General features: G+C 33.2%; 1 protein-coding gene across 39 annotated transcripts in view; it reads right to left on the reverse strand.

The window, feature by feature from the left end:
* Positions 1–27,937, reverse strand: part of LOC111045692 (Down syndrome cell adhesion molecule-like protein Dscam2) — a 460,637-nt gene that overhangs the window by 216,804 nt on the left and 215,896 nt on the right. For 4 of the 39 annotated variants that reach the window (XM_039427616.1, XM_039427613.1, XM_039427632.1 and 1 more), the window contains exon 7: positions 20,348–20,471. The exons of 24 other annotated variants lie outside the window; for them this stretch is intronic. In XM_039427616.1, coding sequence (XP_039283550.1) covers positions 20,348–20,471 — 124 coding nt within the window. Of the gene's footprint in view, positions 1–1,554; positions 1,679–3,893; positions 4,018–6,028; positions 6,153–15,083; positions 15,208–18,407; positions 18,532–20,347; positions 20,472–22,214; positions 22,339–24,160; positions 24,214–27,937 lie in introns of those variants that run through there. 11 more of the 39 variants (XM_039427602.1, XM_039427621.1, XM_039427625.1 and 8 more) reach the window with 7 other exon arrangements.

The following is a 27,937-nucleotide window of genomic DNA, read 5'->3' on the forward strand; positions in this document are numbered from 1 at the left end:
TTATTTTTAACAAGACTGGATTCCAATGAAGAGATTACCTAACAAATCATACCGATACAGATCAAAAAATTCTATAGGTACCCACGTATATGAACTTTAATCAATCTATTGACGATCTATTAGAGTAACCAATCTTCATCAACCTCTATGCAATCCACTACGAGATACAGAACTATTCAACATAAACACATTTGACTTGGAATGCGTTGTAGAAGTGAGAAAGAGAGAGAGAGAGTGACAGATAACAGATAAAGAGATATAGTGAGATTCACTTCAAACTGTCAGTAATCCTCATAAATAACATCAATGCTTCCCATTCAACACATGCTGACAGTTCAAAAATTGAATCTGACTAAATTCAAAATACCAAAGTATTTTATTTATTTACTAAGGAAAATTTCTACAAGTGTTTTAAGCCTAGGTAATGATGAGTAGTTCAAAATGCTGGTAGGAATGCTTTTAGTTCAAAATGGATCTGACTACAGTCAATATATTTATTTAAGTTTTTATTTATTTACAAAGGAAACATTCTACAAGTATTTCAAGCCTCGGTGATGATGAAGGGATGAATGATAATACAAAAGTTTCTATTAAGATATCATGAATGGACCAATGAAAGAAGATATAAACAGAAAGATGATAATTCCAGACCGTATTCGAATCTAGGGTATTGGAACAGTATAAAAACCACATATACTTGATCTACTGTTTCAATACGTCATTTCCATAAATCCCGCTATCAGCAAGCTGTGTTCTTTAACAGTATAAGAAACTACACACCATATTTCACAGAAAAGAGAAACATTGTGGATTTCTCTACCTAGTGTCTATTTTTCATAAATTCCAATATCATCGAGCTTTGTTTCTAACAGTATGATAAACTACACCCTATTTAGCATGTTCCACAGAAAAGAGAAGCATTGTTCATTACTGTACCTGGTGATATAAAATAACCGTTCATATTAAACTCGGTGTAAATACCCAAAGTAATTTTTTGTATTAATAAAATTCTTGATGACTGTTGAGAATAAATCCCAAGTGATTCGAAAGCATGCTACAGTCAGTGAGTATAAATATATTAAAGTTTCCACAATAGCTCTCAAGTCTGCAAGTCATCATTTTAGTATGAAAACTTGAGAACATTTCAATGAAATCCACAGTGAGGTCCACGTTATAATGGCAGTGAAGGAAGCAGCTACAGGAGAGCAGCGTTGTTGATTCTCTGCCTTGCCCCTTCCTTCTAGAGAGAATAATAACTGATGTAATATTAACTTTTCATTCTTGTTTAAAATCATCAATTAAATTTTAATCATCAATAAAATATTTTCTTCTATGATAAAATAATAAATGTTCATAACTGAGTTTAAATATTTTGTTGATTAATTATATTTCTTTACTATTGAAATAATCTGGCAACGTTGGGGATCTAGAAAAGGATATCCAAATGATAGACAAATATAGCAACACCAACGTTAATTAAATACTGCAATTATAACGTGGACCTCACAATAGTATATTTCTGTTTGTTTGCTAAATATTTTTGTTAATATTCACTTGTATCCAGGAGGTGGGAACCCCTGCGCGCCGCACAACAGTCCGAAACTCTGGCCGTAGGTTCGTTCATAGGTGGTGGATTTGGCATCTGAACTCAACGTTGGAGGTTTCAAGCCGACCGGCTCTGTCAAATTATCAAGTTGCAGATTAGAAATCAAGAGAAAAATGTCGAATAGATGCTCGTAAATTGAAATGGAATGGAAAATTATGATAAGCTATGCTGAGAGATAAGAGAGGCCTGAGTAGTTGGTCAACTTCCCATCTACTTTCAAATTTCCTTTCAAAATTTCAAGGAGAGCCCGGTCTGCAAATTCTCTTTTAAAATTTTCAAGAGGAGTCCGGTCTCTCAAGATATCAAACTAATAGTAGAGAAACTGGAAGCTTGAGAAAAATTACTTTCTAAAAGAATTATCTTATGAAACTATAAATTCTGACATGAATATAGGCTATTTTAGCCATTGATTAGAAAAAACTCAGAAATAGTACCTTAATAGTGTTCTGGATGATGCCTATTTTCCACTTCTCAAACATGTGGTATCCAAAAAACAATATTAAACTAATGAACATACTAATAACGAAAAAAATTGGTAATAGATGGAAAAAAAATTCTTCTTAACTAGGTACTGTACCGGTACTTTTTATAAGTAGTAGACGTAGCTTACAATATTATAAAAATCCGACATGAATCTTCGCATAAGCCCTGGGAGTCAAGAAGCAATAGAGAAGTAATAGGCCTACTTTCAACAAAGTTAGAATAAGTTGTGAGTTAAAAGTAAATTCGTATGGCTTTTGTTGGTGGGGAGTCCCTTGCGGGAAGGTCCCACCGCCTGAATATATAATTTAAGCCGTCAATGGGCCTTACGACTGTCATACTTCACCCGGGACCGACAGTTAACGTGCCCATCCGATAACACGGGAGTGATCTGGTTAAAAAACTTTTGGTTATGAGAGGGATTGAACCCGGGATCTCTGTGCTGCTACGCAAGCACTCTATCCACTAGACCACGGATCACTCCGTGAGTTGTGAGTTGAACCCACTGTTTTTCTCTCAATCATTGCGATAATTTCTCCTCATACATGACTAATTATCAAAATACCATCAAATTACTAATTCAAGTATGAATGATGAACTTTCAATGGAGTAGAATTAAATAAACCACTAGAAATTCTGGTAATTGTATATACCTGAAGGAAGGCAGAGGAAACCCCTGAGCTGGACACAGAAGAGCAAAAGATTGTTTCTCCTTTTTGACAAACCAGATGAGTTTAGCTTCGGTTGAGAACATTGGAGACTTCAAACCTACAGGTTCTGCATTGAAAACAAGATTTTAAAAGTAATTCATGCTATTTATGAGTTGTATTGATGTAAACCAACGTTACAAGTGAAAGTTTAAGGTTGATAAAATTGATCTAATCTGAGGTTACAAGTGTCTATTTCATTTTACTATAGTGAGGTCCATGTTATAATTGCAGTAGAGAAAGATAAGAGAACATTATTCTCAATACTGCTTTCTATAGAGGATATCGGATACCAAGTATATCTGATGTAATATCAACTATTCATTCTTGATAGAAATAATCAATAACATTTTATTCGTCAATAAAAAATATTTCTCAAAGATTGGATGATAAATTTCAATTATTGAGATTTGATATTTTGTTTTCTATATTGTTAAAAAAACTATCTGCATGTTGCAGCGCTAGAAAAGGATAGAGCAATCTGCTTTGTTGAATGATAGAAAACGATAGCAGGACCAATGTTAATCAAATACTGCCATTATAACGAGGACCTCACTATAGTTTAAGGTTAAGGTTCTCACCTGAATGAGGGAACAGGGTACGCCTGTGCCTGACATAGCAATCCAAAACCCTGACCTTGTCCACGCGAAAAAGTGCTACTCTGTAAATCTGACGAAAATGTTGGACCTTTCGCTCCAACTGGTTCTGTATGGACCAATATCAACACAAAATATGACAGAAATAATTCATTCCAGTCAGTCATTTCGAGAAAAATACGTGAAAAAAGTTCAAAAACTTCATTCAACAGAAAACTATAATTGCCTGATAAACTTCAAACTGAAAATAAATAAGAATATAAATGTCAGTACCCTTTTAAATTATAACTTAATTTATAATTTTATAAATTATAATTTGAAAGGGTACTGAGATTTATATGAATATTCTCATTCATATCAAACGTAGCCCTAAAGAAAAAAGACGACTGCAAACTGAATGTATCTAGGTACCCAAGTGCGGTGAAACCATCTAAATTTCGAAAGATTTCCAATTTTTTGTAACATTTTTGGAGTTATGTTCCCAAATTTCCACTAAATCCTCACCTGAATGACGGAACAGGGAACGCCTGAGCTTGACAGAGAAGAGCGAAACTTTGCAACTTATTTCTAGTGAATGAAATAAGTTGCAAGTCTGTAGAAAATGTTGGAGCTTTAGCACCGACCGGTTCTGTAGAGCAAATGAAATAAAAAATCTGGTGTGGTACACTCACACAACTTTCCTTGCTCATATTCGAAACAACGATCAGACTTTTGTATATGTGTATATATAATTGTTTTCAGAGTACTTTTTCCTTTGTGTAAATTGTGAAATTCAATGATTTTTTTGGTCGTCATTTTTTTAAAGTCGTCAAAACAGCTGTTCTACAGATGAAATATCTCGACTATTTGTTCTTTTTATGAACTGCCTCATGCACGAGAAGGAGGTTACAAAGTCCATTTCTCAAGGATGGGGTGGACCCCCCATTAGTTTCCCAGAAAGGAGACTCATGCCAGTTAATAGAGCTGATAAATAACTATACAGAGTATGAATTTGAAGAAAATCGGTCAAGTTATTTTGAAAGAATCGTGAAAAACATGGTTTTTTTAGTAATTATCCGCCATTTTTCTCAAGAATATTACGGAGCTCCTGCAATTTTCCAAGGAAAAAACTCATGTCATTTGATAGGACTTATGAATAGCTACCCATGGCTTGAATTTGAAGAAAATCGTTAGAGCCGTTTTCGAGAAAACCGTGAAAAACCTGGTTTTTGGTCATTATCCGCCATTTTTCTCAAGAATATTACGGAGCTCATGGAATTTTCCCAGAAATGAGGCTCATGCCAGTTGATAGTGCTTATGAATATCTATCCATGGTATGAATTTGAAGTAAATCGTTAGAGCAGTTTTCGAGAAAACGGTAAAAAACATGGATTTTTAGTCATTATCCGCCATTTTTCTCAAGAATATTACGGAGCTCCTGAAATTTTCCCAGAAATGAAACTTATGCCAGTTGATAGGGCTCAAAAATAGCTCTCCATGGTATAAATTTGAAGAAAATCGTTGGAGCCGTTTTCGAGAAAACCGTGAAAAACATGGTTTTTTAGTCATTTTCCGCCATTTTTCTCAAGAATATTACGGAGCTCCTGAAATTTTCCCAGAAATGAGACTTATGCTAGTTGATAGGGCTTATAAATAGCTATCCATGATATAAATTTGAAGAAAATCGTTAGAGCCATTTTCGAGAAAAACGTGAAAAACATGGTTTTTTAGTAGTTATCCGCCATTTTTTCCGCCATCTTGAATTGAATTTTATTGAATTTCTTATTGTCGGGTCCCCATGGTATAGGGACCTTAAGTTTAAAATTTCAAGTCGATCGGTTAATTAGGAATGGAGTTATCGTGTTCACAGACATACACACACACACACATACACACATACACACACACAGACCAACACCCAAAAATCATGTTTTTGAACTCAGGGGACCTTGAAACGTATAGAAAACTTGAAATTGGGGTACCTTAATTTTTTTTGGAAAGCAATACTTTCCTTACCTATGGTAGTAGGGCAAGGAAAGTAAAAATACAGGAAAATCGTGTAAAAGTAGTTATTGAAAGAATTTCCTACAATCAATATCCTATAGTACCCGGTTTCTAATATCAAAATTGAATCAAATAGACCATCGAACATAAATATACATTTAATGGTCCATAAGATTCAAACTTATAGGTCCGGTTGCACAAAAGCCTGATAAATTTTAATGATGATTTAATTCGACGAGAACCAATCAGAGAAGGTTTTTCAGAGAAGAATGCTTCTCTGATTGGTTCTCATAGCATTTGATCGGGATTAAACGTAAACAGACTTTTGTGCAACCGGGTGACAGTCAGGTGCAAGAAAATCTTATCCAAATCAATCAAAAAGTTGGAATAGAATTATAGTACCCTTTGAAATTAATAAAATAATAGATGAAAATACAAATTATGATTATTTTATCAATTTCATAGGGTACCATAATTCTATTTAATAAATAAAAGAAAGCAGCCCTGAATTCATACATTTCAGAAAGTTGGAAATAAAACATTGTTTGGAACTAAATCCTACAACATCTTTCTACAAAAGACTTGAAAAAATACTGACTAGAGATCAGTAATATAGCTAGAAATATATTGACTGATTGGACTAAAAATCTACTGACCGGAAGAATGGTATAGGATGCCCCTGTGCCGTACATAGTAAGGCGAATGTACTTTTCAGCTGATGAAACACTTGATCGAATTTTGACTTGGACGGTACTTTTGGAGCAGCACTGCTAACCGGCTCTATTTATGGACGAAAATTAAATCAATAATTTCAAAATTAGTTTGAAAAGATGATACAGATTTCAATAAAAACATGAATTGGAAGGAATTTAAACTATTAATAGTTTGTTACATATCCAAACGTTTCCACAATTAATATAAAAATTGAATTTTAAAGCATTCATGAAGTGATCCGTCACTTCTATAGTGAGGTCCACGTTATAATGTCAGTGTTTGATTGGCAATGGTATTGCTATCCTTGTCTATCATTCAACAAAGCAGATAGCGCCATCTCTTTCTCGCTTTGCTCTGTTGCCAGATCGTCTTTCAATAATGTAGAATTAATAATCAACTAGTAGTTCTGTGAACAATGAACAGTAGACCTCACGCAGTATTCTCATCCACAAGTACCTGATTGAAACTCACTATAGACCTTATGGAAATATAGCAATAGACTGGCTTCTCCACACATCTGTGTAATCACTTGTCAGCTGATTTATGATGAATAATTCTATAGTCTGATTTTTACACTAATATTGGCGTCCTTTTTCCTTTTATATCCTTGAAATGCAAAATTTCCAAAAACCTTGTATATACGTCGACGCGCAATTAAAAAGTAACATACCTGTCAAATTTCATGAAAATCTATTACCGCGTTTCGCCGTAAATGCGCAACATAAAAACATATAAACATTTAAACATTAAGAGAAATGCCAAACCGTCGACTTGAATCTTAGACCACACTTCGCTCGGTCAATTAACAAAATATTTCATCTTAATCATGAAAATTCATTATGAAATTATTGAAAAATATTTTTTTTTCATCAGCTATTTTTCATATAATTTAATCAGTCTATAAAAGGCATTCACAAGACGAGGATCGGCAACGTTGATCTCCTATCTTTCTCACACTGCCATTATAACGTGGACCTCACTACCTCACTATAATAAGTAAGTGCATTTTTCACTTCATAATTGTTTTAAAATTCATTTTTTTATATTAATAGCAATTCATTTTCATTCTATAGTATAGTTTTTATAATTTGATTTAGAAGTGAATCAGCATGCCAAAAATGATTGGATAGTTGACATACCGACTCATTGGGACAGGATATCCCTGCACAGGACATAGAAGTGTGACACTCCACTTCAGTTGCGATTCGAACGTTCGGCTTTTGTCAACCGTTGGAAATTTGGGCTTCACACTACCGACTGGCTCTGATAAGATCAAGATTTGAAAAAAACCGTTGAGAAAAAAATTATGAGAAATATCCTAGTGAATAGAGAATGAAAGTAGCCCAGTCTATTTGGAGTGAGAGATTAAACCTGAGACAAAATAATACGAGTATCTTTAAAGATATCTTTAATATTTGATAAAACTCTACCTTCTCTCTCTATCAACGTGTTTGGGATAGTTTCCTATCTAAGTTCAGCTCATTGAATATCTCTTGGGCCGGAAGGTGTATAGCACAAAAGCTGTATTGTAATGTATGAGACATCATTTTTGAAATAATGTTAAATTCGGAGTTGAAAAATTAAATTTTACTCGACATAATTTATCAATTTTTATTCAAGGATGAAAATAATGGGATCGTATTTGGTTCTAGTAAAATTATAAAAAGTTAATAATGTTAAGAATATGGAATTTTACATAATTTATAATAAAAACAAAATTTATGTAGGCTTATATGCACAATATTTTTGCAATTGTTCAGTTTTATTTATTATTCAAAATATAAGTTTTAATTCTCTTTGCCTACAACTGCCGATGATGACAAATGAACTGGCTAGGAACATTGGAATTTGAAAATTGTATGAATAAATATATGCAGGAAGAACGATGAACAAAACAACATGATATGAAGGATAAGAAGAAAAATCAGAAAAACTTGATATCAGGACTTTCAAGTTCTTCTTTCTAACATGAAAATTACAACTTTCTCAATGAAGCAAATGCATTTCCCTCATGTATCCGAATAGGTTCATCTCTTTCAATAAGCAAGTGGACAAATTTATCCCCGATGGAATGAATTGCTTCATTAGTTGCTTCGCAAAACAAGAGCCAAGTGGAAATCCAAATTGACTTTATATTGAAAAATACAAAAAGCACTCAGTAAGAAAAGGAAAAGCCACCAATAAAATTTTAGTGAACTTCACAAAGAAACAACAATGAAACAAACGACAAACTATGCTTATTGGAAAAAATACGACGACTTAATTATCAAAAATTATAAAACAATACAAAACTTGAATCAATCTGAGATATTTCAATACCGTCATTATCAGAATTTGATTCAAGCCACTTTAAATATTTGGTCAAAATAAATAAATAAATGACGAAGATGAGAATAGCAAATATCTATAGCTATATCTCTAGATGGCGAACTATTCTATAGTAATATCCAAGACGTGCCTATAACAAAGACAGCTAACTTTTATCTGTTCCTATTTCTCAATGAACCAAAATCACTATATCCCAAGACATCAATTCACCAAATTGCATCGACCAAAATCACTTTAAATATACTAAAATATTCTAAAATTATTCAAACGAAGAATTTCCATCTAGCTATTTACCCTGTTATCAATATTTGCAGTAGTAGAAGTCTTTGGGGTGATTTACAGCATTTAATTGAGATTTTCGTTTAATAATAGAATTGATAATTCATTAGCATTTAAATGATTGCAATATCTCAGTAATTTCCATCTGTTATACAAACGAATTTCAACTAAAGATACTGAAATGTTTATGTCCTAGCAAAAAGACAATAAAATCAACAGCTCACACCCAAATAACTAGAGCATACCGGTAGCCTCATCTTAAGCAACTTCAACAAAAACTAAAATTGCTTTAGATCGAAGTGCCAATTCAATTTGAAATGAAATATATGTTATAAACTCCACTTATTAGTCAATCAAATTAAATAGCAACACCACTCTCCAAAATTTCAAAACCCAAGATTCATATGTACTTTTTGTGTAGTTGAGAAGTTTATTTTGTGGTAATTATTCATATTGAATGAAAAAGACTAAGAAATTGTCAAAAACGCAGATTTATTGATACTTAGAAAGACCGGTTTCGATTATTACACCAGAGATTACAGAGATTTTATCTGTTTATCAGAGATTGACAATGGTGTAATAACCGAAACCGGTCTTTCTAAGTATCAATAAATCTGTGGTTTTTTGACAATTTCTTAATCTTTTTCATTCAATATTCATATGTACATAGGAATGTGTGGTTCAATACCGTACTGGAACAGGGGTTACAAAAACAATAATATTTAATTTGAGGAATGCTATATTATAGTAGATACCGTACTTGAAGGGATTAAAACAAGCAAAATTCATACGCCCACCAACACTCTTCTGAGATTACATTTCTAACGAATTTATAAGATAACTTCCAATTTACTTGGATATTATAAACACTGATTAGTTTATATATTCTGTAGGATGTGTTCAAACCAAACCAGTATCTTCCAAGATACATTTACAACTCAGTTTCCAGGATTAATTATTATTCTCAAGCGCAAATCAATATAAAATGGCAGATACGATTTCAACTTTTTTGAGAAAAGTTTCAATTTTCATACCGATAAAAGGGCACAGGGAACCCTTGAGCGGGACAAAGTACAGCCACCGTGGATCCCTTAGAAGTGGCCACACCCCTTACGTCTTTCAAATTTGGAATCTGCGGACGCGACGTTCCAACAGGCTCTGTCAAGAATAGATGAAGAAATTAAGAATGAAAATATCCTGTATTAGGCGAAGTTAGGAGTTTCAAGTCCTCTCTACCGCTCAACTTTGAAAGAGTAAAATGCTCATTTTATAATGAATCGTTCAAAAAAAATCGAGAAGAATTTAAAATACTTGTCCGTTTATACAGATAGATAAATAGATAGACAGATAAATGCCTTTTATTTACACTTTACAATAATTCAAAAACGATGTGTATATACTAACTATATACAAATTACTGAGATGAATATTATTATATCTTCAAGAAAAACAACTGAAGCCTGAACTGTTGGTGCTGAGTAAACATGATTGCAAAGTTTAATAAAACCTATGTAAGTTCAAAATCCTATTATATTAAGCGAGCAATTTCTGTATTTATATATTTGGTTATTTTTATATCTGGTTATTTATGTTTAACGGATCTCGAAAACGGCTCTAACGATTTTTACCAAATTTGGAACATTGTAGGTTTATGATATAAAGATTCGATTGCACTAGGTCTCATACTTGGGAAAACTCGCTGAACGACATTAAAAGGATAATTCATCCTTGGCTGAAACAGCTGTGGATAGTGAAAATGTGGATATGTGAAAAATCAAAATATCGCATCCCCGAAATTCATAAGATAACGTATAGCCAGCTGTGAAATATAAACACGATCATTTTAGAGAATTGTGTTCTGTTTATGAATAAATAAAAATAATGAGCGAAGCTCGGTGCCCCGATATTTACTTCATTACTAGGGATAATATCATTGTTATAGTTTTATCGAGTTTACCTTAAAAAATGAGTTTCATCTATGGGAGATTTTATTTTTCAATTTGATTCAAAAGGGGTTTAGATTACTTACTAAGGCATGAGCTTTTTATGAGCTTTATTTTCAAATTCAGCTTAGAATGAGTCTAGTTTGAGTGATAAGGAATCCTCCAATCATATGATGAATCCTCCTTTCTCTCACTAGAGCTGCATTTTTTAAATAAAATGAATTTCGTAAATTCAACTGAGTCTTCAGCTTCAAGTAGAACACCACTAATTCATTCACTCATTCATCTAGGTTTTCTATGCTATTCCTATTTCCTGTCTGAACATTATCTGGTACTACCAGTTATCATTATCAATTATCATTTCCTATCAGGTACTGAACGGTCAGTACTTTGAAAAAGTAGACACTTTTAAGTAGGCTACTTAGGCGTTGTCATTTCTGAACGAAGCACAGAAGTGACAGAAATACAGAATAGGCTAAACCTTGCAAACAGATGTTTCTATGCATGCAAAAACTTATGTCCTCAAAATTGTTATCACATACTGGGAAAATTAAAATCTATAAAACCATTATCAGTCCAATATTGCTCTACGGTGCTGGGACATGGAAGTTAGATAGAAAGGAGGAAAAGAAATTGATTGTATTTGAGAACAAGGTCCTTAGAAAAATTAAATTCTATAAAACCATTATCAGTCCAATATTTCTCTACGGTGCTGAGACATGGAAGTTGTATAGAAAGGAGGAAAGGAAATTGATTGTATTTGAGAACAAGGTCCTTAGATGGACCTATAAATGAGGGAGGAGAGTGGAGGAAGAGACACAACAGAGAACTTGGAGACCTTTATAGGGAGCCAGATGTAGTATGCGAGTTCAAGTATAGAATCAAGTGTAGAAGGATCAGATGTGCAGGGCATGTTTTGAGAAGGAAGAGGACAGCAATCTCAATCTAGTATTGAAAAGAAATCCAGAAGGACGACGACCGAGAGGAAGGCCACGACGGAAATGGTGGAGTCAAGTGAAGGCCGATATGAATAGAATTGGAGCAACCGAGGAGGACGCGGAGAATCGAGAGAGGTGGAGGGGCTTTGTTGGTGCGGCTAAATATCTATTCAGATATGTATGGCCATGGCAGTAAGTAAGTATCAGCATAGAGAAACAATAGCGTAAGTAGATATCCCATGGTATAGGGCGTTTATATAGAAACTTTTACTGTTATCTCAAGCCGATTACTGTTGATTATTGTCGAATTTTACTGTTTTGTTGGGGTGAGAGTGTATGAACGGCACAATATGAGAGACTACCAGTGTCACACAGCTTCACGGAAAAGAATTACATGAACTATCGGCTCATGACATAACAGTAAAAGCTTGAGATAACAGTAAAAGTTGCGACATAAATGCCCTATACCATGGGATATCTACTTATGCTATTGTTTCTCTATGTTATCAGGTACTGACATTTTCAGAAACCGGCTTCTAGTCATAGAAACTACACCAAATTATTTTCGATGACCGTAAAATATTTTGCTTGGGATTTAAAGACTTCACTTACAAATAATACTTTAGGTACTTGTAGAAGCAATCCTATCAAGGACCAATATTCCCATGAATTGACATAGCTATCTCAAATATTGAACCACGCGCCTCAATGTTTAGAATACTGAATTTTTCCACAACACATTCTCACCTTTGCATCTCCAATAATTATTATCACCCAAATCCAGTTTACTTGGATAAATATTTAGAATACTAAATTATTTGACTAGTATAACACAATCTTACCTCTTTATCTCCAATAATAAAGACCATAATCCAGTTTACTTTCCATAGAATTATTAAAAAAATCGTCTCTTACCTGAAATAGGGCACTGGAAATGCTTGAGCTGGACATATCAGAGTAGCATGTAAAGTGCTTTTAAAACCTCGAATATCTTCAATGTTCGGAATTTTCGGCTTTGAAGCTCCCATTGGTTCTGATAGAAGAAAAATGGCAAGAGAAAATTGAAGTATCAAATTTAGAATACCACAATTCCTTAATAGTGCATAGGGAGATCATTTGTCTTTTTTTTTGTTTCAATTTTTGTTCTTGTAATCAATCATCATATTTATAGCCTAATGAATATTACTGATCTAGAATACCACAATTCCTTAATAGTGCATAGGGAGATCATTTGTCTTTTCTTTTTTAATCTATGCTACTCCTTTCATTATGTTTCTACAAATTAGATCAATAAAACTTTTATACTCGGAATGTATACTAAAAAAGGCTTGAAACCAATAAGGTCACAAATATAGAATGACCTAAGTTAGGGTCGAAACTAGTATTTAAAATATCTTAGGGCCGGTTTCCGAGCTCGGGATTTAGCCAAGTCCTAGACTCTAAACAGCTGGAGTCAGAAAATTGGTTTTCCAAAACGGGGCGTAGTCGCAGTCATTGCCATGGTCACGTTTGAATTAAATTTCGAAAAACTAGAAAATTGAACACGAAATAAAATAAAGAGAAAATAGTGTAAAGTTTCAGCTATTTTGAATTATTTAGGAATGTCTAATTTCGTCAAAGAAAAACGTTTCCAATTTAAGAAATGAGAAAATAAAAACTACGACTACTGTTATAAAAGCTGCGACTACGCCCTGTTTTGGAAAGCCAATTTTCTGACTCCAGCTGTCTAAAGTCTAGGACTTAGCTAAATCCCGAGCTCGGAACTGGCCCTTTTTATAATAAAGGGCACTACAAGGTTTTCATATTGTTTTTATTAAGGTCACAAATCGATCATTATTGGGATGGATTCAAATTAAAATATATTATTCTTGATACCTGTAAAATGGTACAGGAAACCCCTGAGCTGGGCATAGTAGAGTAATGGACCTAGTTTGTACAGTACGAAATCCTCGAACATTGTCCATTGTGGGGAATTTAGGAGCAGTTGATCCAACAGGTTCTGATATTGAACAAAAATAAAGTTCCATTATTACAGGATTTTTGAAACCAATAAGGTGACAAATCTATCTTGATTGGAATGGATTCAAATTATAAGTTATTATTTTTGATACGTGTAAAATGGTACAGGAAACCCCTAAGCTGGACAAAGTAGAGTGATGGATCTAGTTTGCAATGCACGAAATCCATGAACATTGTCCATTGAAGGAAATTTTGGGGGTAGTTGATCCAACAGGTTCTGATATTGAACAAAAACAAAATTCCATTATTACAGGAATTTTTTGGCTAAAACATGTATGGGGACTGATAAAATGCCATTTATTAGAAACTTTGATATCGGTACATTGATTTATTCCAAGAATTTTCTGAATTTATTCCCTACAGGAGATGAATGCCAAGGGAATCAAATTTTGAAATTATTTCAAACATTTCTATAAGCTCAATTGATTTAATAAATTATGATTATTGATTTTAAATTATCATTTAAACCACTACTATTATGAGTGATATGATATTTTAAATTATTTTTCTTATTTTTCGAATAAACCGTCTGCAATGAAATATTAAAGAGCTTGAATTATGAGTAATATAATATTTCATGAAGCTATTTGTTTATAAGGTTGTGTTTCTTCAATGGCTCCAAATTTTCTTAAATAACTCAATATTATTCGTTGCGAGTGGTAATTGAGTGGAATATTTTTAATTAATTCAAGCCATCTAAATTCAAAATTGATAGTTTTCATGTTTATTTTGGACTAAAATTTTATAAAATGTGTACACGTGAAATTCTGACCTTATCTTGGACTCTGTCACCTATAAATTTGGAAGAAAAATAGCACAGGACTACCTTATTATTTTATCTACCAATGTTATTACATTAGTGTCATTTGAATTGTAAACTAGTAGTTCTGTGAACAGTAGACCTCACGCAGTATTCTCATCCAAAAGTACCTGATTGAAACTATAGACCTTATGGAAATACAGCAATAGCAATACCTACTATTACTAAGTAATAGTAGGTATTGGCAATAGACTGGCTTCTCCACACATCTGTGTAATCACTTGTCAGCTGATTTATGATGAATAATATTCTATAGTCTGGTTTTTACTCTAATATTGGCGTATGAAGGGGGCTCCTTTTTCCTTTTATATTATCCTTGAAATGGAAAATTTCCAAAAACCTTGTATATAAGTCGACGTGCAATTAAAAAAGGAACATACCTGTCAAATTTCATGAAAATCTATTACCGCGTTAGGCCGAAAATGCGCAACATATAAACATTTAAACATTAAGATAAATACCAAACCATCGACTTGAATCTTAGACCTCACTTCGCTCGGTCAATAAATAAATACATAAATAAATAAAAAATAAATTTGGAATTATTTTCCTATTTTCGAATGAACCATCCGCAATAACATATAGAGCTTGAAAATACCTCATAACAACAACCAAGCAATATCAACCCATCAATTACAAATTTCGCACTTTGGAAAAGAAGTTGCAATACCTGTAAAATGGCACCGGAAACCCCTGGGCTGGACAAAGCAATGTGATCGCCTTACTAATAATGGTTCGGAAGCCCTGTACGTTGGAAATTGTGGGGAACTTTGGAGCAGTCGATCCAACCGGTTCTTCAAATGAGAAAAACAGGAAAAAGCAACAGGTTTCAATCAAAATCGAGGAGAACTCTTTTCCTTCAATGGTTGGAGGTGGTGGAAAATTAGTTGTGAACAAAATCATTTTTTAGGATTATCGTGGTTTGAAAAAAAAAACACTTTCCTCAAATTTGAGTTTCATGATATCATTAATGAGATTTTCTCAAGAGGATACCACTTTTTTCACAACATAATTGAGATTTCAATCATTTGTAACTTTTAGACGATAAATCAAGTTCGAAATGTCTATGCAGAATTTTATTAAGTTGACAAAACAAAGCAACCATATACTAACTATATAAATTTATTCTGTCTTATTATAATATAGAGTATATAACCTTTAGTTTTCTTCGATGACATCAAAATTTCTACAATAATTATTTAAAAATATGGCACTCACCTAAACATTGGAACGGGGTAGCCTTGAGCCGGGCAAACAATGGTGGCGCTTTCTTTATGATTCGAATTTAAGTAGGTTAGACTTTTGGAAACTTGAGGGAATTTCGGTTTCACACTGCCGACTGGTTCTGAATTAGAAACGGAGGGGATTAGAAAGTTCAAATTTCAACTTTTTAAAAAATGTGTATATTTCACAATAATTACTCCTGGTACTGCCTATTGCCGGGGATAAAATTAATTGTCGATATAATACTATATTATTGAGAATTAAGGATGATCTACCATACTGAAGTTATATAAATTAGTCAGTCCTACTTGGTTTGATAGATTCACTCAAGGATATCTAAAGATTTAGAAATAAACTTTTCGAAGATCATAATTCTAATTTGTTTTTCGAAGAAAATTATCAACATTATATAGGCTACTTTACAATATTAACTCCAACATCAATTTGAGCTACGGTATGTTGTATATTGATTAAAATATACTGAATTTTTATATGAATTTTTGAAAATTACAATTACATGGAAACTTGCAAAACAAATGAGATTTTGAATATTACAAGGTCTAGAAGGATGAAATTTCCATTTTATTCTGTATTAACGCATTTTCTAAATTTATTCAATTTATTATATCTGTATAATTACTAGTACCCTTTTATTTTCTTCGATGACACGACCGGTTTCGGATATAAATCCCATTATCAAGAGTTCAAATGATTCAATTCTATTCTTTTTGTAGTTTGGTTATGTGCATTTGGCAATTCAATTTATCCTTTTTAATTTTTAAAAATTATTAATTCTTTATCTTTATTATACTTTTCATCCTAATATACATGTTTTATCATACATTGGACCTACTCATTCCATAAATCGATAAAAGTGTCCAAGAAGAGCCATAAGCATTCCACTATAGATTGAAGAATTGAATCTTATTCAGGCCCAACTCCTTATAATTTTCCTACAACTCCGAAATTCGATGAGATGACAACAATACAAACAGTTATATTTTTGTTCAAATAATTTTGTATAATTATATTAGAACTATTATATAGTGAGGTATTATTTTGAAAACTTGAATAATGTTATATTATTGAAAATGTATAAAAATATTATATAATGTTTTTGAATTCATGAATAAACTCCTCTGGATGTGTTGTCCAACATTCAGAGAAATTATTATTAACTTTTTTATCATTTATGGATGGAATCTGGGAAAATCCACAGCTCTCAATAAAATCCAAAACATATCTAGTCTCTCACAAGAACAACGTTGAAGAGTGACTGTAAATAATTCAAATAAATAACTGAACCACGTCCTACTCTTTTTCTCTTTCATTTTAACCAGTTACAATAAGTAACTTATTATTTATATGTAGGCTATTTTATCCGTGTCTCTTATCATCAAAGTTTTTATTCCATTTATAACAGGACCCTTGATTAAATTGAACAACGCTGAAAAAGGATTGAAAAAATTTCTTTGTAGATTACTCATTCCAAAATTCGATGAAATGAGAACAATACAATTATAAATAAATATCAATTATAGTATATTATTGAAGAATCCTGGGGAATCCCACATCCATGAATTCTCAATAAATCTAAAACCATGAATTCTAAATAATTTCTCAAAATAGTGTGTAGATTAAGTTATCATTTTTACATAACCTACTCTAGACTGTGTAGGTACTCCAAATTAAAGTTTAAAGCAGTTTTGGGCGAATGCCTGTTGTTTTTACCTGGATTGTATTTGTATATGAATAAATTCAAAACATATCTGTAACCTCTCAACTAGAACAACGATGAAGATCGAATTCAAATAAACAAAAGTAGTTTAGTCACACCAACATACAGTGGAATGACTATGATAGGTACAAAAAAATTATTGATGAAATATATGCAAATACGAATACAAGGAGAATCCAAAACATCGGTAGTCTCTCACAAGAACAACGCTGGAGAATGATTGAAAATAATTCGAAGTATATTACTCATTCCGAAAACCCAAAACTCAATGAAATTACAACAATACAATAACACATCCTATCTCTCAATAGAATCTATGAACATCTCTAGTCTCTCACTAAAATAACGCTGAATAATTTATAGTTGAGTTTCCTCAGTCTTAAGATGACGAACAACAGGTTAAACGTCATCATTGCTAAAAGTCGTTACACTTTCAAACACTTCAAATTTGTTTTAAATCAAAATTTAAAGTGTGTTACTACACCACAGATGAAGGAGGAACAAAGAACAAGAGCTTAGTTCTTTCCTCTGTATAACTATACCAATATCGAATGAAAAAGACTAAGAAATTGTCAAAAAACCACTGATTTATTGATAATTAGAAAGACCGGTTTCGTTTATTACACCATTGTCAATCTCTGATAAACGAAAACTGAATTGCAATTGTATACAATTCTGATAAACTAAAACTTAATTGCTCTCAACAATCAGAGATTGACAATGGTGTAATAACCGAAACCGGTCTTTCTAATTATCAATAAATCTGTGGTTTTTTGACAATTTCTTAGTCTTTTTCATTCAATATGAATAATTACCACAATATCAACTTCTCAACTACACAAAAAGTATACCAATATCAACAACTCCAGTCTCTCACTAGAATAATACCTATAGGAACTATAGATATACTATACTACTATAGGTGTAGGTATAGGTAACTATAGGTATAGGTATAGGTAACTATAGGTATAGGTATAGGTAACTATAGGTATAGGTAACTATAGGTATAGGTATAGGTTTAGGTTACTATACCTATAGAACGGAACAGGATAACCCTGGGCTGGGCAAAGCATACTAAACGAAGCCTTCAAATCAGTCTTCATTGCTCTCAACTGATCCAGAACTGAGACCTTCGGTTTTGAGGCTCCTACCGGCTCTGTAAATCATCATTCACCAAATATTCTTCTATAAATACCGATCTCACAAATGTTTCAAAGCACATACTGTGATAAGAAATATTTTCTAGAACTTTCTTCACTTTAAGCCTTATCACACTGAAATGCAGAAACCTGAGAATGGGATATGATACCCCTGAACTGCAGATATTGCCTTGAATGTATTGCTTCAAACGTATGATTGAAGAAGCATAATCCTATACTATTAAACGAGCAATTATTTCTGTTTATATGTTTAGATGTTTATATGTTTGTATTCCACCGGATTTCAAAAACGGCTCTAACGATTCTCACAAAATTCAGAACATAGTCGGTTTATAATATAAAGATTCGATTGCACTAGGTCTCATCCCTGGAAAAACTCTCTGAAGGACATTAAAAGGATAATTAATCCATGGAAGAACAGATTTTGTCGTCTGTCGATAACAGAAGATGCGTGTGCCTGTGTGGGAGATCAGCCGTGTAATCATTCAAACAGCTTACCGTATCTCGCGAGAAATATTATCTATAAATTTAATAGACTCTATCAAAATAATCTGATTTGTTGATATGACCTTGTGATGATAAAAATCGAAATTAGAGTATATCATAATATTCAAAGTTAATCATTATTTTACAGTTTTAAGTGATTAGTGAGTGTTGTTTTGTTATTCAATTTGGTTTGTAAACAATTTGAATCAGAACTTTTCTGTCTTTAAATATTTCGACTGAAAATTGCACCTGAATTCAATTGTATGAAACAACCTACTTTTTGGACCATTTATAGTGTATATAAATCAAAATTCGGGGAAGAAACAGTTTTGGGCTGTGCCTGTTTGTCCTTCCTCAATCATATTGAAGAATTGTGCTCTGTTTATCAAGAGTTGTCTCTTGATCTTGGGGAACAAAAAGAAGTCCGGTGGTGCCACATCCGGGCTGTAAGGAGGTTGTGGCAACGTTACCCTCGACTGTTTGGCCATCTGCTCGGTGACGAGCAGGCAGGTGTGCGACGGAGCATTGTCGTGATGGAGGATCCACGAATCGGCAATCCCCGGACGAAGTCGATGAACCCGGGCGGTTAGTCGACGGAGCACCTCTCTGTAGTACTGGCCGTTTACAGTTTGGTCGGGTGGCACAAACTCTTTCTGAATGGCCAGTACTACAGAGAGGTGCTCCGTCGACTAACCACTTGTGTTCATCAAGTCCGTCCGGGGATTGCCGATTCGTGGATTCTCCATCACGACAATGCTCCGTCGCACACCTGCCTGCTCGTCACCGAGCAGTTGGCCAAACAGTCGAGGGTAACGTTGCCACAACCTCCTTACAGCCCGGATATGGCACCACCGGACTTCTTTTTGTTCCCCAAGATCAAGAGACAACTTGAGGGGACGCGGTTCGGGACTCTGGAAAACGTTCAACGTGCTACGACGAGGGCTCTAGACAGCATAGAGGTTGCCGACTTCCAGGGAGCGTTCGGGAATTTGAAAATCCGGTATCAGCGTGTTATCGACTCCAATGGGGGCTACTTTGAAGATATCTAATGAAAAATTGTAAATATTTTGACAATAAAAAATTTCTTGAAGTCAGTCCGGTTACTTATTATACAGACCCTGTACTTTGATTCTTCAATATCCAGATATTATTTACCTTCATGAAGGATCATAAAAATAATGACTGCACCTACAAACGAAGGATCTAAATTACCTTGAAAAGGACAAAAACTGGATAATTTTTCCTATTCCATCTATCCATTTCAATCTATTCTACATTCAAATATATTTTTAGGAGCAAAATTGATGAAAAAATTAGTCACAGTACCGGAAAAAGGGAACCGGATAACCCTGAGCTGGGCACAGCATACTAAACGCGGCTTTCAGGTTAGTCTTCGAGGCTGACAGCTGATCTGAAACGGACACCTTCGGTTTTGAAGCTCCCACTGGCTCTGTAACCGAGGTTTCCAATAATAATCTCAGTTTAAAACAAGATTCAATGTTTTTGAGGACATCCAGGTAGATACCTATTCCAACAATTAACACTTGCTAGCCGAAACTATATGAAACAAAATCTAAAAATTTCGAAAAAAATGAAAGTTGGGATAGAGTGAATTTTGGATAACTCTTGTGGAATCCTATCCCATTATCACTGGGTCTATTTATGGCATTAATTTTTTAATGATTAAGAGACAATTATTGGGAGAATTTATTCATTGTACCTAATGAGATGGACTAAAAATCTTCTACATTTTATGTTTTTTTTGGAATTGTGCAGAATTGGAAACAATAACAACTAGTAGTTCTGTGAACAGTAGACCTCACGCAGTTTTCTCATACATAAGTATCTGATGTCACCTGTTCTAGTTGATTCAGTTGAATCACAATTCACAGTTGAATCATAATTTACTCTTAAAAACTGTTATTTGTTTTCTCCAAGTTCAAAAACTCACTTATGTTAATAAACTCAGTTCACGTTTGATTTTGTAGCCCATATGATTAATGAATAATCAACTTGTCAGCTGATTGATTATGGATAATTCTATAGTATGATTGATCCTATCTTCAAAGTAGATGATAATTATTATAAAGATATCAGAGTATGGAGGAATTCCTTTTCTTTTCATATTATCCTTAAAATGCAAAATTTCAAAAAAAAAACCTTGTGTATACATCGACGCGCAGTTGAAAAAGGAATATTCCAGCCAAATCTCATCGATTTCTATTAAATGGCCGTAATCGCGTTACATACAGACAGACAAAAGCAAATCGAGTTGAAACATAGACCTCACTACGTTCGATCAAAAAATGTATTCATTTATCATTATTATTTAGTGTACTTCAAGAAATACTCGTAGTCCGAGAACCAAGGATATTTTTGTATAAACTGAGAATATTAAGATCTTCTCATAAACTATTATGGATAGTTTTAAAATTTTTAGAACCTATATACTACAACCTTCTACTTTCTCTTTTGAAGTTTCTGCTAGCGGTGAACCGAGCTTCCCAGAATCCAGATTTCAGAGTATATTTTGTATAAAACTGTGGTTTATCTCAATAAAATGATCGATGTCAACTAAAGATCTCCAGTAGGATGTTTCCAATCTAATGTCAACCAATTTTCTAAACTACTTCAACTCGAATTCAAAATCTAATTAGCAGAAAAATTAAAAAAGTTAGTGTCGAAACTAGTCGTTGAACTATTTTAAAGTTTTTAAAAAATAGAGGGTACTACAAGATTTTTATATTGTTTTTATTAATCTAATTAGCAACTATCTCTCATCATCCGGCATGTGATATTCATCCTCAGCAAAACAAAAATTATAGAGATCCTAAAAATAATACGAAAACCTGGTAAATCCAACGTTGAAGAGCATAACTTCGATCAACTCCTACCTATAGAAGGGTACCGGGAAAGCCTGAGCTGGGCATAACAGATTCAGATCCTTTTTCGAATCGGTCTTCACAATTCTGAGATCCAAATTTGGAACTTTCGGTTTAGAAGCTCCCACCGGCTCTGAAAGTTTTCAAAATGGTCGTCAAATTTAACAGAAAAACATTTCTAACTAGTATGAATCTACTAAACATTATTATATATTGTTTAGTAATTGTTCTATTATTCATGAAACAATATCTTGTTAGACGATTTGTCGTCAAAGTGCAAGTCAGAAATTGGAATAACTTAGAAGTCCTACCTGAACATGGGTACAGGAAACCCCTGCGCTGGACATAGAACTGTGACACTCTCTTTAGATTTTGCCTCAAAAGCCAATGTTTTTGCAACGGACGGGAATTTCGGTTTTTGGCTTCCGACCGGTTCTGAATAAAATGACAATTGAAAATTGGTGATTATTAAAATCTGCTAGATTGTATAGGAATTTCAAGTGTGATTAGTAATTAACTCACATTGAACAGAATATTTTAATAGATATTTTTTTGCTGTGTTGGAATAACGTACCTGAACTCCCGGAAATAAGATTACTGCTCTGACATTAACATCGAAAAATTAAGTAACTATCAGTCGTTGGACCTACTAAGTGAATATTTGGAATATAACTCATTGAGAATAGCTTATAAGGTGAAAAATATAAGGTATGAGGTATCTAAGGTATAAGGTATCTATGAGATTAGATAGCTTATTTTGATTTTATTTACATTATACCATACCGTAGAGAAAACATAGACAACTTTCTGTGAAGTGGTAAATATCCTTATTTATTGAAAACGACTATATGTTTTCCTAGCCACTGGATTATTAAAATCATTCCAGATATCTTCCTTAGATCCAGTATCTACCCCAGATAATTACAACATAACTAGATCTACTATCTTGAATTATTGGTTTAATAAACCAGTGGTTTGGAGGAATATCAAGTCATTCTCATTCAAAAACATAGGAGCTTCATCTATTCTTAGTCTATGATTATTCTCATACTGATCCCGGAATGTTTTTCACAGTATTGTGGCATATTATGCACCTGAAATGTTTTTCAAATAATACTTTGTTGAATTCATACCTATTTCAGAAATTTAATTACTACTCAACTAAAGGACTGCATTCATAATATTTATTTTTACTTAGGTACTTTATTCAAACGCCTTACCGTTTTAGAATAGAGTTGATCCTTTTCTATTTTGAACAGTTGACTGTCGAAATTTATATTCAAGAAAATTAAGGCCTACCTGTACATCGGAACAGGAAACCCTTGAGCAGGACAGAGAACCGTCACACTTTCTTTGCATTTCGCTTCAAAAGTCAAACTTTTCGCAACTGAAGGAAATTTCGGTTTTTGGCTACCGACGGGCTCTGGATAGAAATCGAAAAATTTGACATAGATAACATCAATAAACCCACTAATAGAATGAATTTGGAGAAGATGTTCTGAATGTTGGAGTGGGGAGTCTAAATAAAAATAATCTGAGATTTCATTATTGTTAACCTCACTGATATAATCAATCAACATATTGGAGAAGATATTCTGAATGTTGGAGTGAGGAGTCCCAATAAATATAATCCGAGATATTTCGTTATTGTGAATAGTTATTCAGTTATTCAATTGTCTAATTGATCAATAAATCAATAAATAGTTTGATAGAGAATTAGTCAATTATTGAATTGATTATCCTACAGAATTAAAATTATCTCATATTTGGGAGAAAGGTGAAAAGTAGGTTGCAATCGTTCCATTTATGAACAATATGAATAATATTTATATCAAAACTGTAGTATGATTAAAATCAGAATTGTTTGCACTCTTTGTCTTTTACTGGACAAGTATTTGAAATCGACACTCTTTAAAATAAGCCTACGAGTTATGCATCAATTAAAACGTCAATTTTGAGCGAGAAGCTTGGCCTCTTCAAGGGAACGACAAATTCAGCGACTGATTAGAATCAAAGATAACAGAGCATAATATTGAATAACAAATATGTACGAAAAGGCTGGTCAAACTCTAAAATTATCTTTACAATTAAAATCCTGAATAAACAATCAACAGAGAACCCAAACCAAGACAGCACAACGAGACAATTTCTAATTAGGCCTAAACAAAAATTCTATCAAAATAGCAAGAATTTTCAAGAGTTTACTGATGTTACTTTGACAAAATACCAATCTTCAAAAATGAAAGTAACAATTTACCTGTAAGAAGGTACAGGGAACCCTTGGGCTGGACACATTATGGTGAACTTTTGGCCAAATCTAGCGGTAAAACTCCGAGAATTCTCCATTGATGGAAACTTAGGAGCTGTTGATCCCACGGGCTCTGTCATAAATTGACATAAGTTCAAAGAATAACAATATAATGTGACAGAACACGAGGGACACAATGTCATAAGTTGAAAAAAATAATGAACACCAAATCTAAGCCTTTGTTATGTGGGTAAGGGTAACCTGTGATACAGCATGGAATTCAGAGACAAAATAGTGTAACATTTTTAATGACTTCAAGGTACGGTACTTGTAATTATTTTTTTCTAACCTACCTTCTTCATTTTCTATAATACATAGCTCAAAAATGCGTTTCTTTAAAATAACATGTTACTTTTTAATTTCCCACCCGTGAAAATTAAATTATCAAATCTCTGTGAAGGACAAAAAGTTTGAAACTTTCCTACATGCAATCAACAGCTCCAACAATATGCGTACTACAAATGAATTGGGAATAATTTACTTTTCAAGTCTTCAAATCATCATACAATCAACAGCTTCAATAATCGACGAACTATAAATAAATGGAGAATTATTTTCTTTCCAAATTATCATAAAATTAGCAGCTCCAACGACAATCAGCAAACTATAAATTGAAGGATACTTTTCTTTCTAATGAACCTGATTTTCTGTCGATTTTTCACCAATTTCCTACCTGTAAGAAGGAACGGGGTACCCTTGAGCGGGACAAATCATAGTAACACTGGACTTCACTTTTGATTTTATGATGAGACCGTTTACAGATGAGGGGAAGTTTGGTTTCACGCTCCCCACAGGTTCTAGGGTTTGACAGATATTTTCAAATTAACTTATCATAGAATCGTCAATTTGGCAACAGGAATTTGACATTTGATCAATTGAATAATTTGTAGATTTTTTAAAGGTGATGCCTGTATGTTGGGGAAGGAATCCCGGTGCAAAATTATTAATTTGATACACGGATAGTTATTAATTTGATCTGATTAATTTGGATGCTTTGATGAGCTTAACAGGAATACTTTATCTATTTATTTATTTGAACAGTATAGTGCGGGACCATACAGGGAAACCCCCAGAAATTGCTCCCTGATCAGCCAATAAGGCTATAAGAATTGATAATAATTTACAAAAGAATAAAGGAAGAGTATAATTATTTTGTACCCCGAGACCCAAGCTGAAGAAACGTTCTACTTCAATTATTATTACAGTTGACTTCTTTATGAGATAGGACTATTCCAGAAGATGATTATGGAACATTCAACTTGAACCTTTTTGCAAATAGGAATTGTTGGTGTGAAATATCGTCGGACATACCGGAAAAACAAGTTCTACACAGTTTATCTACTAGTTTTGAAAAATTGGGTTTCAACAGCTTGTCTCCTGTTCTCATTTTGTAAATTCCAATCTGATTAATCTATAATATAATGAAGGATTGGCTTACGGGATAGGACATTCACGAAAGACGCATCATCACGTCTGAAACTGCCCAACTGATTAACTTTAAATTTTGTATATATAATTATAGATTGATTTACCGAGAATGTTTATAGGTCTATTTTGAATTCTTCGAGATTCAAGTACGTCAGTTCTCGGTTTGTCAAGTCTTCAATTAGACCCTTGCGGAGCACGGGTTACCTGCTAGTAAGTGATAAATTACTAATTTGAACATAATTCACGTTCTTTTTGTCAAAGTACTGTACAATTTTTTATTATTGGATTTACTTACTTAGTGGATATAATTGGAATAGTTTGATGATTTTCGAATGAATAAACTAGGCGATTTGAAGCAGATATTTTTTAATTTTGGATGGATCCTAAATTTGTCCCGTTTGTTCAGTTTTCAATAAGATCCTTGCGGAGCACGGGTTACCTGCTAGTAGGTGATAAATTACCAATTTCAACATAATTTAGGCTATTTTTGTCAAAGTACTGTACAATTTTTTGTAATTAGACTTACTTCATTTACTTACTTAGTGGATGTAAGTATAATTGGAATATTTTGATGATTTTAGAATGATGAAAATACTCGATTTCAAGCAGAAAAATGTTGAATTTTGGATGGATCCTACCTGTACATGGGCACTGGAAAGCCTTGAGCAGGACACAGCACTGTGACCTGAGATTTCTGTTTGATTTCCATAATAAGTCCGTTCACTAGTCCCGAAAATTTTGGCTTCACACTCCCGACAGGCTCTGTATTCACACCATACAAAGTATTCAAGATTTTCTGTTTTCATCATCTACATTGCTAAAGTTTTCAAACAATTCACATCCCTTCAACAAGATTTTAATTTAAATATGATTATATTTTTCAACTATAATTTTATAATTTTTTTTCGATTTTACGGATAGTTTTCCTTCTCAAGTTAATTAGGGTCTGTCATTATTTGAGTGATTTTTGGGAATTTTTTAGTAACTTGTACTAGGAATTTTCCGATTTTATTGATGTCTTCTTGTCGATGTGATAAGGGTCTATCCAAGGTACCTAAAATACATTTGTATTCTAGGTGCATTGGGTCTCATTATTAAAGTTGAGTTTTTGGAGTTTTCATTAATTACTAGGAATTCATATGTATAAATTGGTTCTTATCGGCCACCTGGCGGGATGATTATAAACTTTTATTGCAATTATAAATCCTATTATATTAAGCAAGCAATTTCTGTATTTATATATCTGGTTATTTATGTTTAACGAATCTCAAAAACGGCTCTAACGATTTTCACGAAATTTGGAACATAGTAGGTTTATGATATAAAGATTCGATTGCACTAGGTCTCATCCTTGGGAAAACTCGCTGAACGACAATAAAAGGACAATTCATCCTTGGCTGAAAGAGCTGTGGATGGTAAAAAAGTGAGTGAGCGAGTGAGTATGTGAAAAATCAAAATATCGCATCCCCGAAATTCATAAGATGACGTATAGCCAGCTGTGAAATATAAACACGATCATTTTAGAGAATTGTGTTCTGTTTATCAATAAATAAAAATAATGAGCGAAGCTCGGTGCCCCGATATTCAATTACTGTACAGTAGTAGTTAATAGATTGAAATAGATGAAATGGAATTGAAAAATCTCTCTATTTGGCGGAGTTGGGACTTTTTAGTCCTCTCTACCACTCAACCCAAATAGATCTATCATTGTTATCTATTCTATCCTAAATGCTCAACTATTAATAATATCGTTTATTATTTCCATTAACTATTTTAATTGAATTTAGTACCAATTCATAAACTCCTCCAACAAATTGATCCTGAAGGCTTGATGAGCACCTGAACTGAAAGCTGTGTATTTTTGTTTTCATAGTAGAAAATCGTATTCTCTTACCGGTACATCTGGATTTTCAAGATCCGTGAACTTCCCTCAAGTTATTTTTAAAAAATTGTAAAATATAATTAGGATGAATTGAGAAAGTATGAAATGTTTAATTTATTAGTTCTAGACTCTAGACGTTGGATCAACAAATTATTTTTGAGAAGCGTGAATTTTAATCAAGCTATTTTCTAAAATTGTGAAAATTTGTAAAATTTCAAATAATTTCATAACATTGGGACAAAAAAATATTAAAGCCTAGCCCTAGGCTATTTTCTACAAACCGCAACTACAGGTCAAATGTATTACCGCATTAGAACCTCAAACTATGATTCAATGCCCACTTTCATGATCCTAATTTGTACTGCAATAAATTATTCTTACATCTTGTTTAAATTCAGCCTACATCCTACATGCTG

The sequence above is a fragment of the Nilaparvata lugens genome, chromosome 5 (genome assembly GCF_014356525.2).
Source record: "Nilaparvata lugens isolate BPH chromosome 5, ASM1435652v1, whole genome shotgun sequence".
In the NCBI taxonomy this organism is placed as follows: Eukaryota; Metazoa; Arthropoda; class Insecta; order Hemiptera; family Delphacidae; genus Nilaparvata; species Nilaparvata lugens.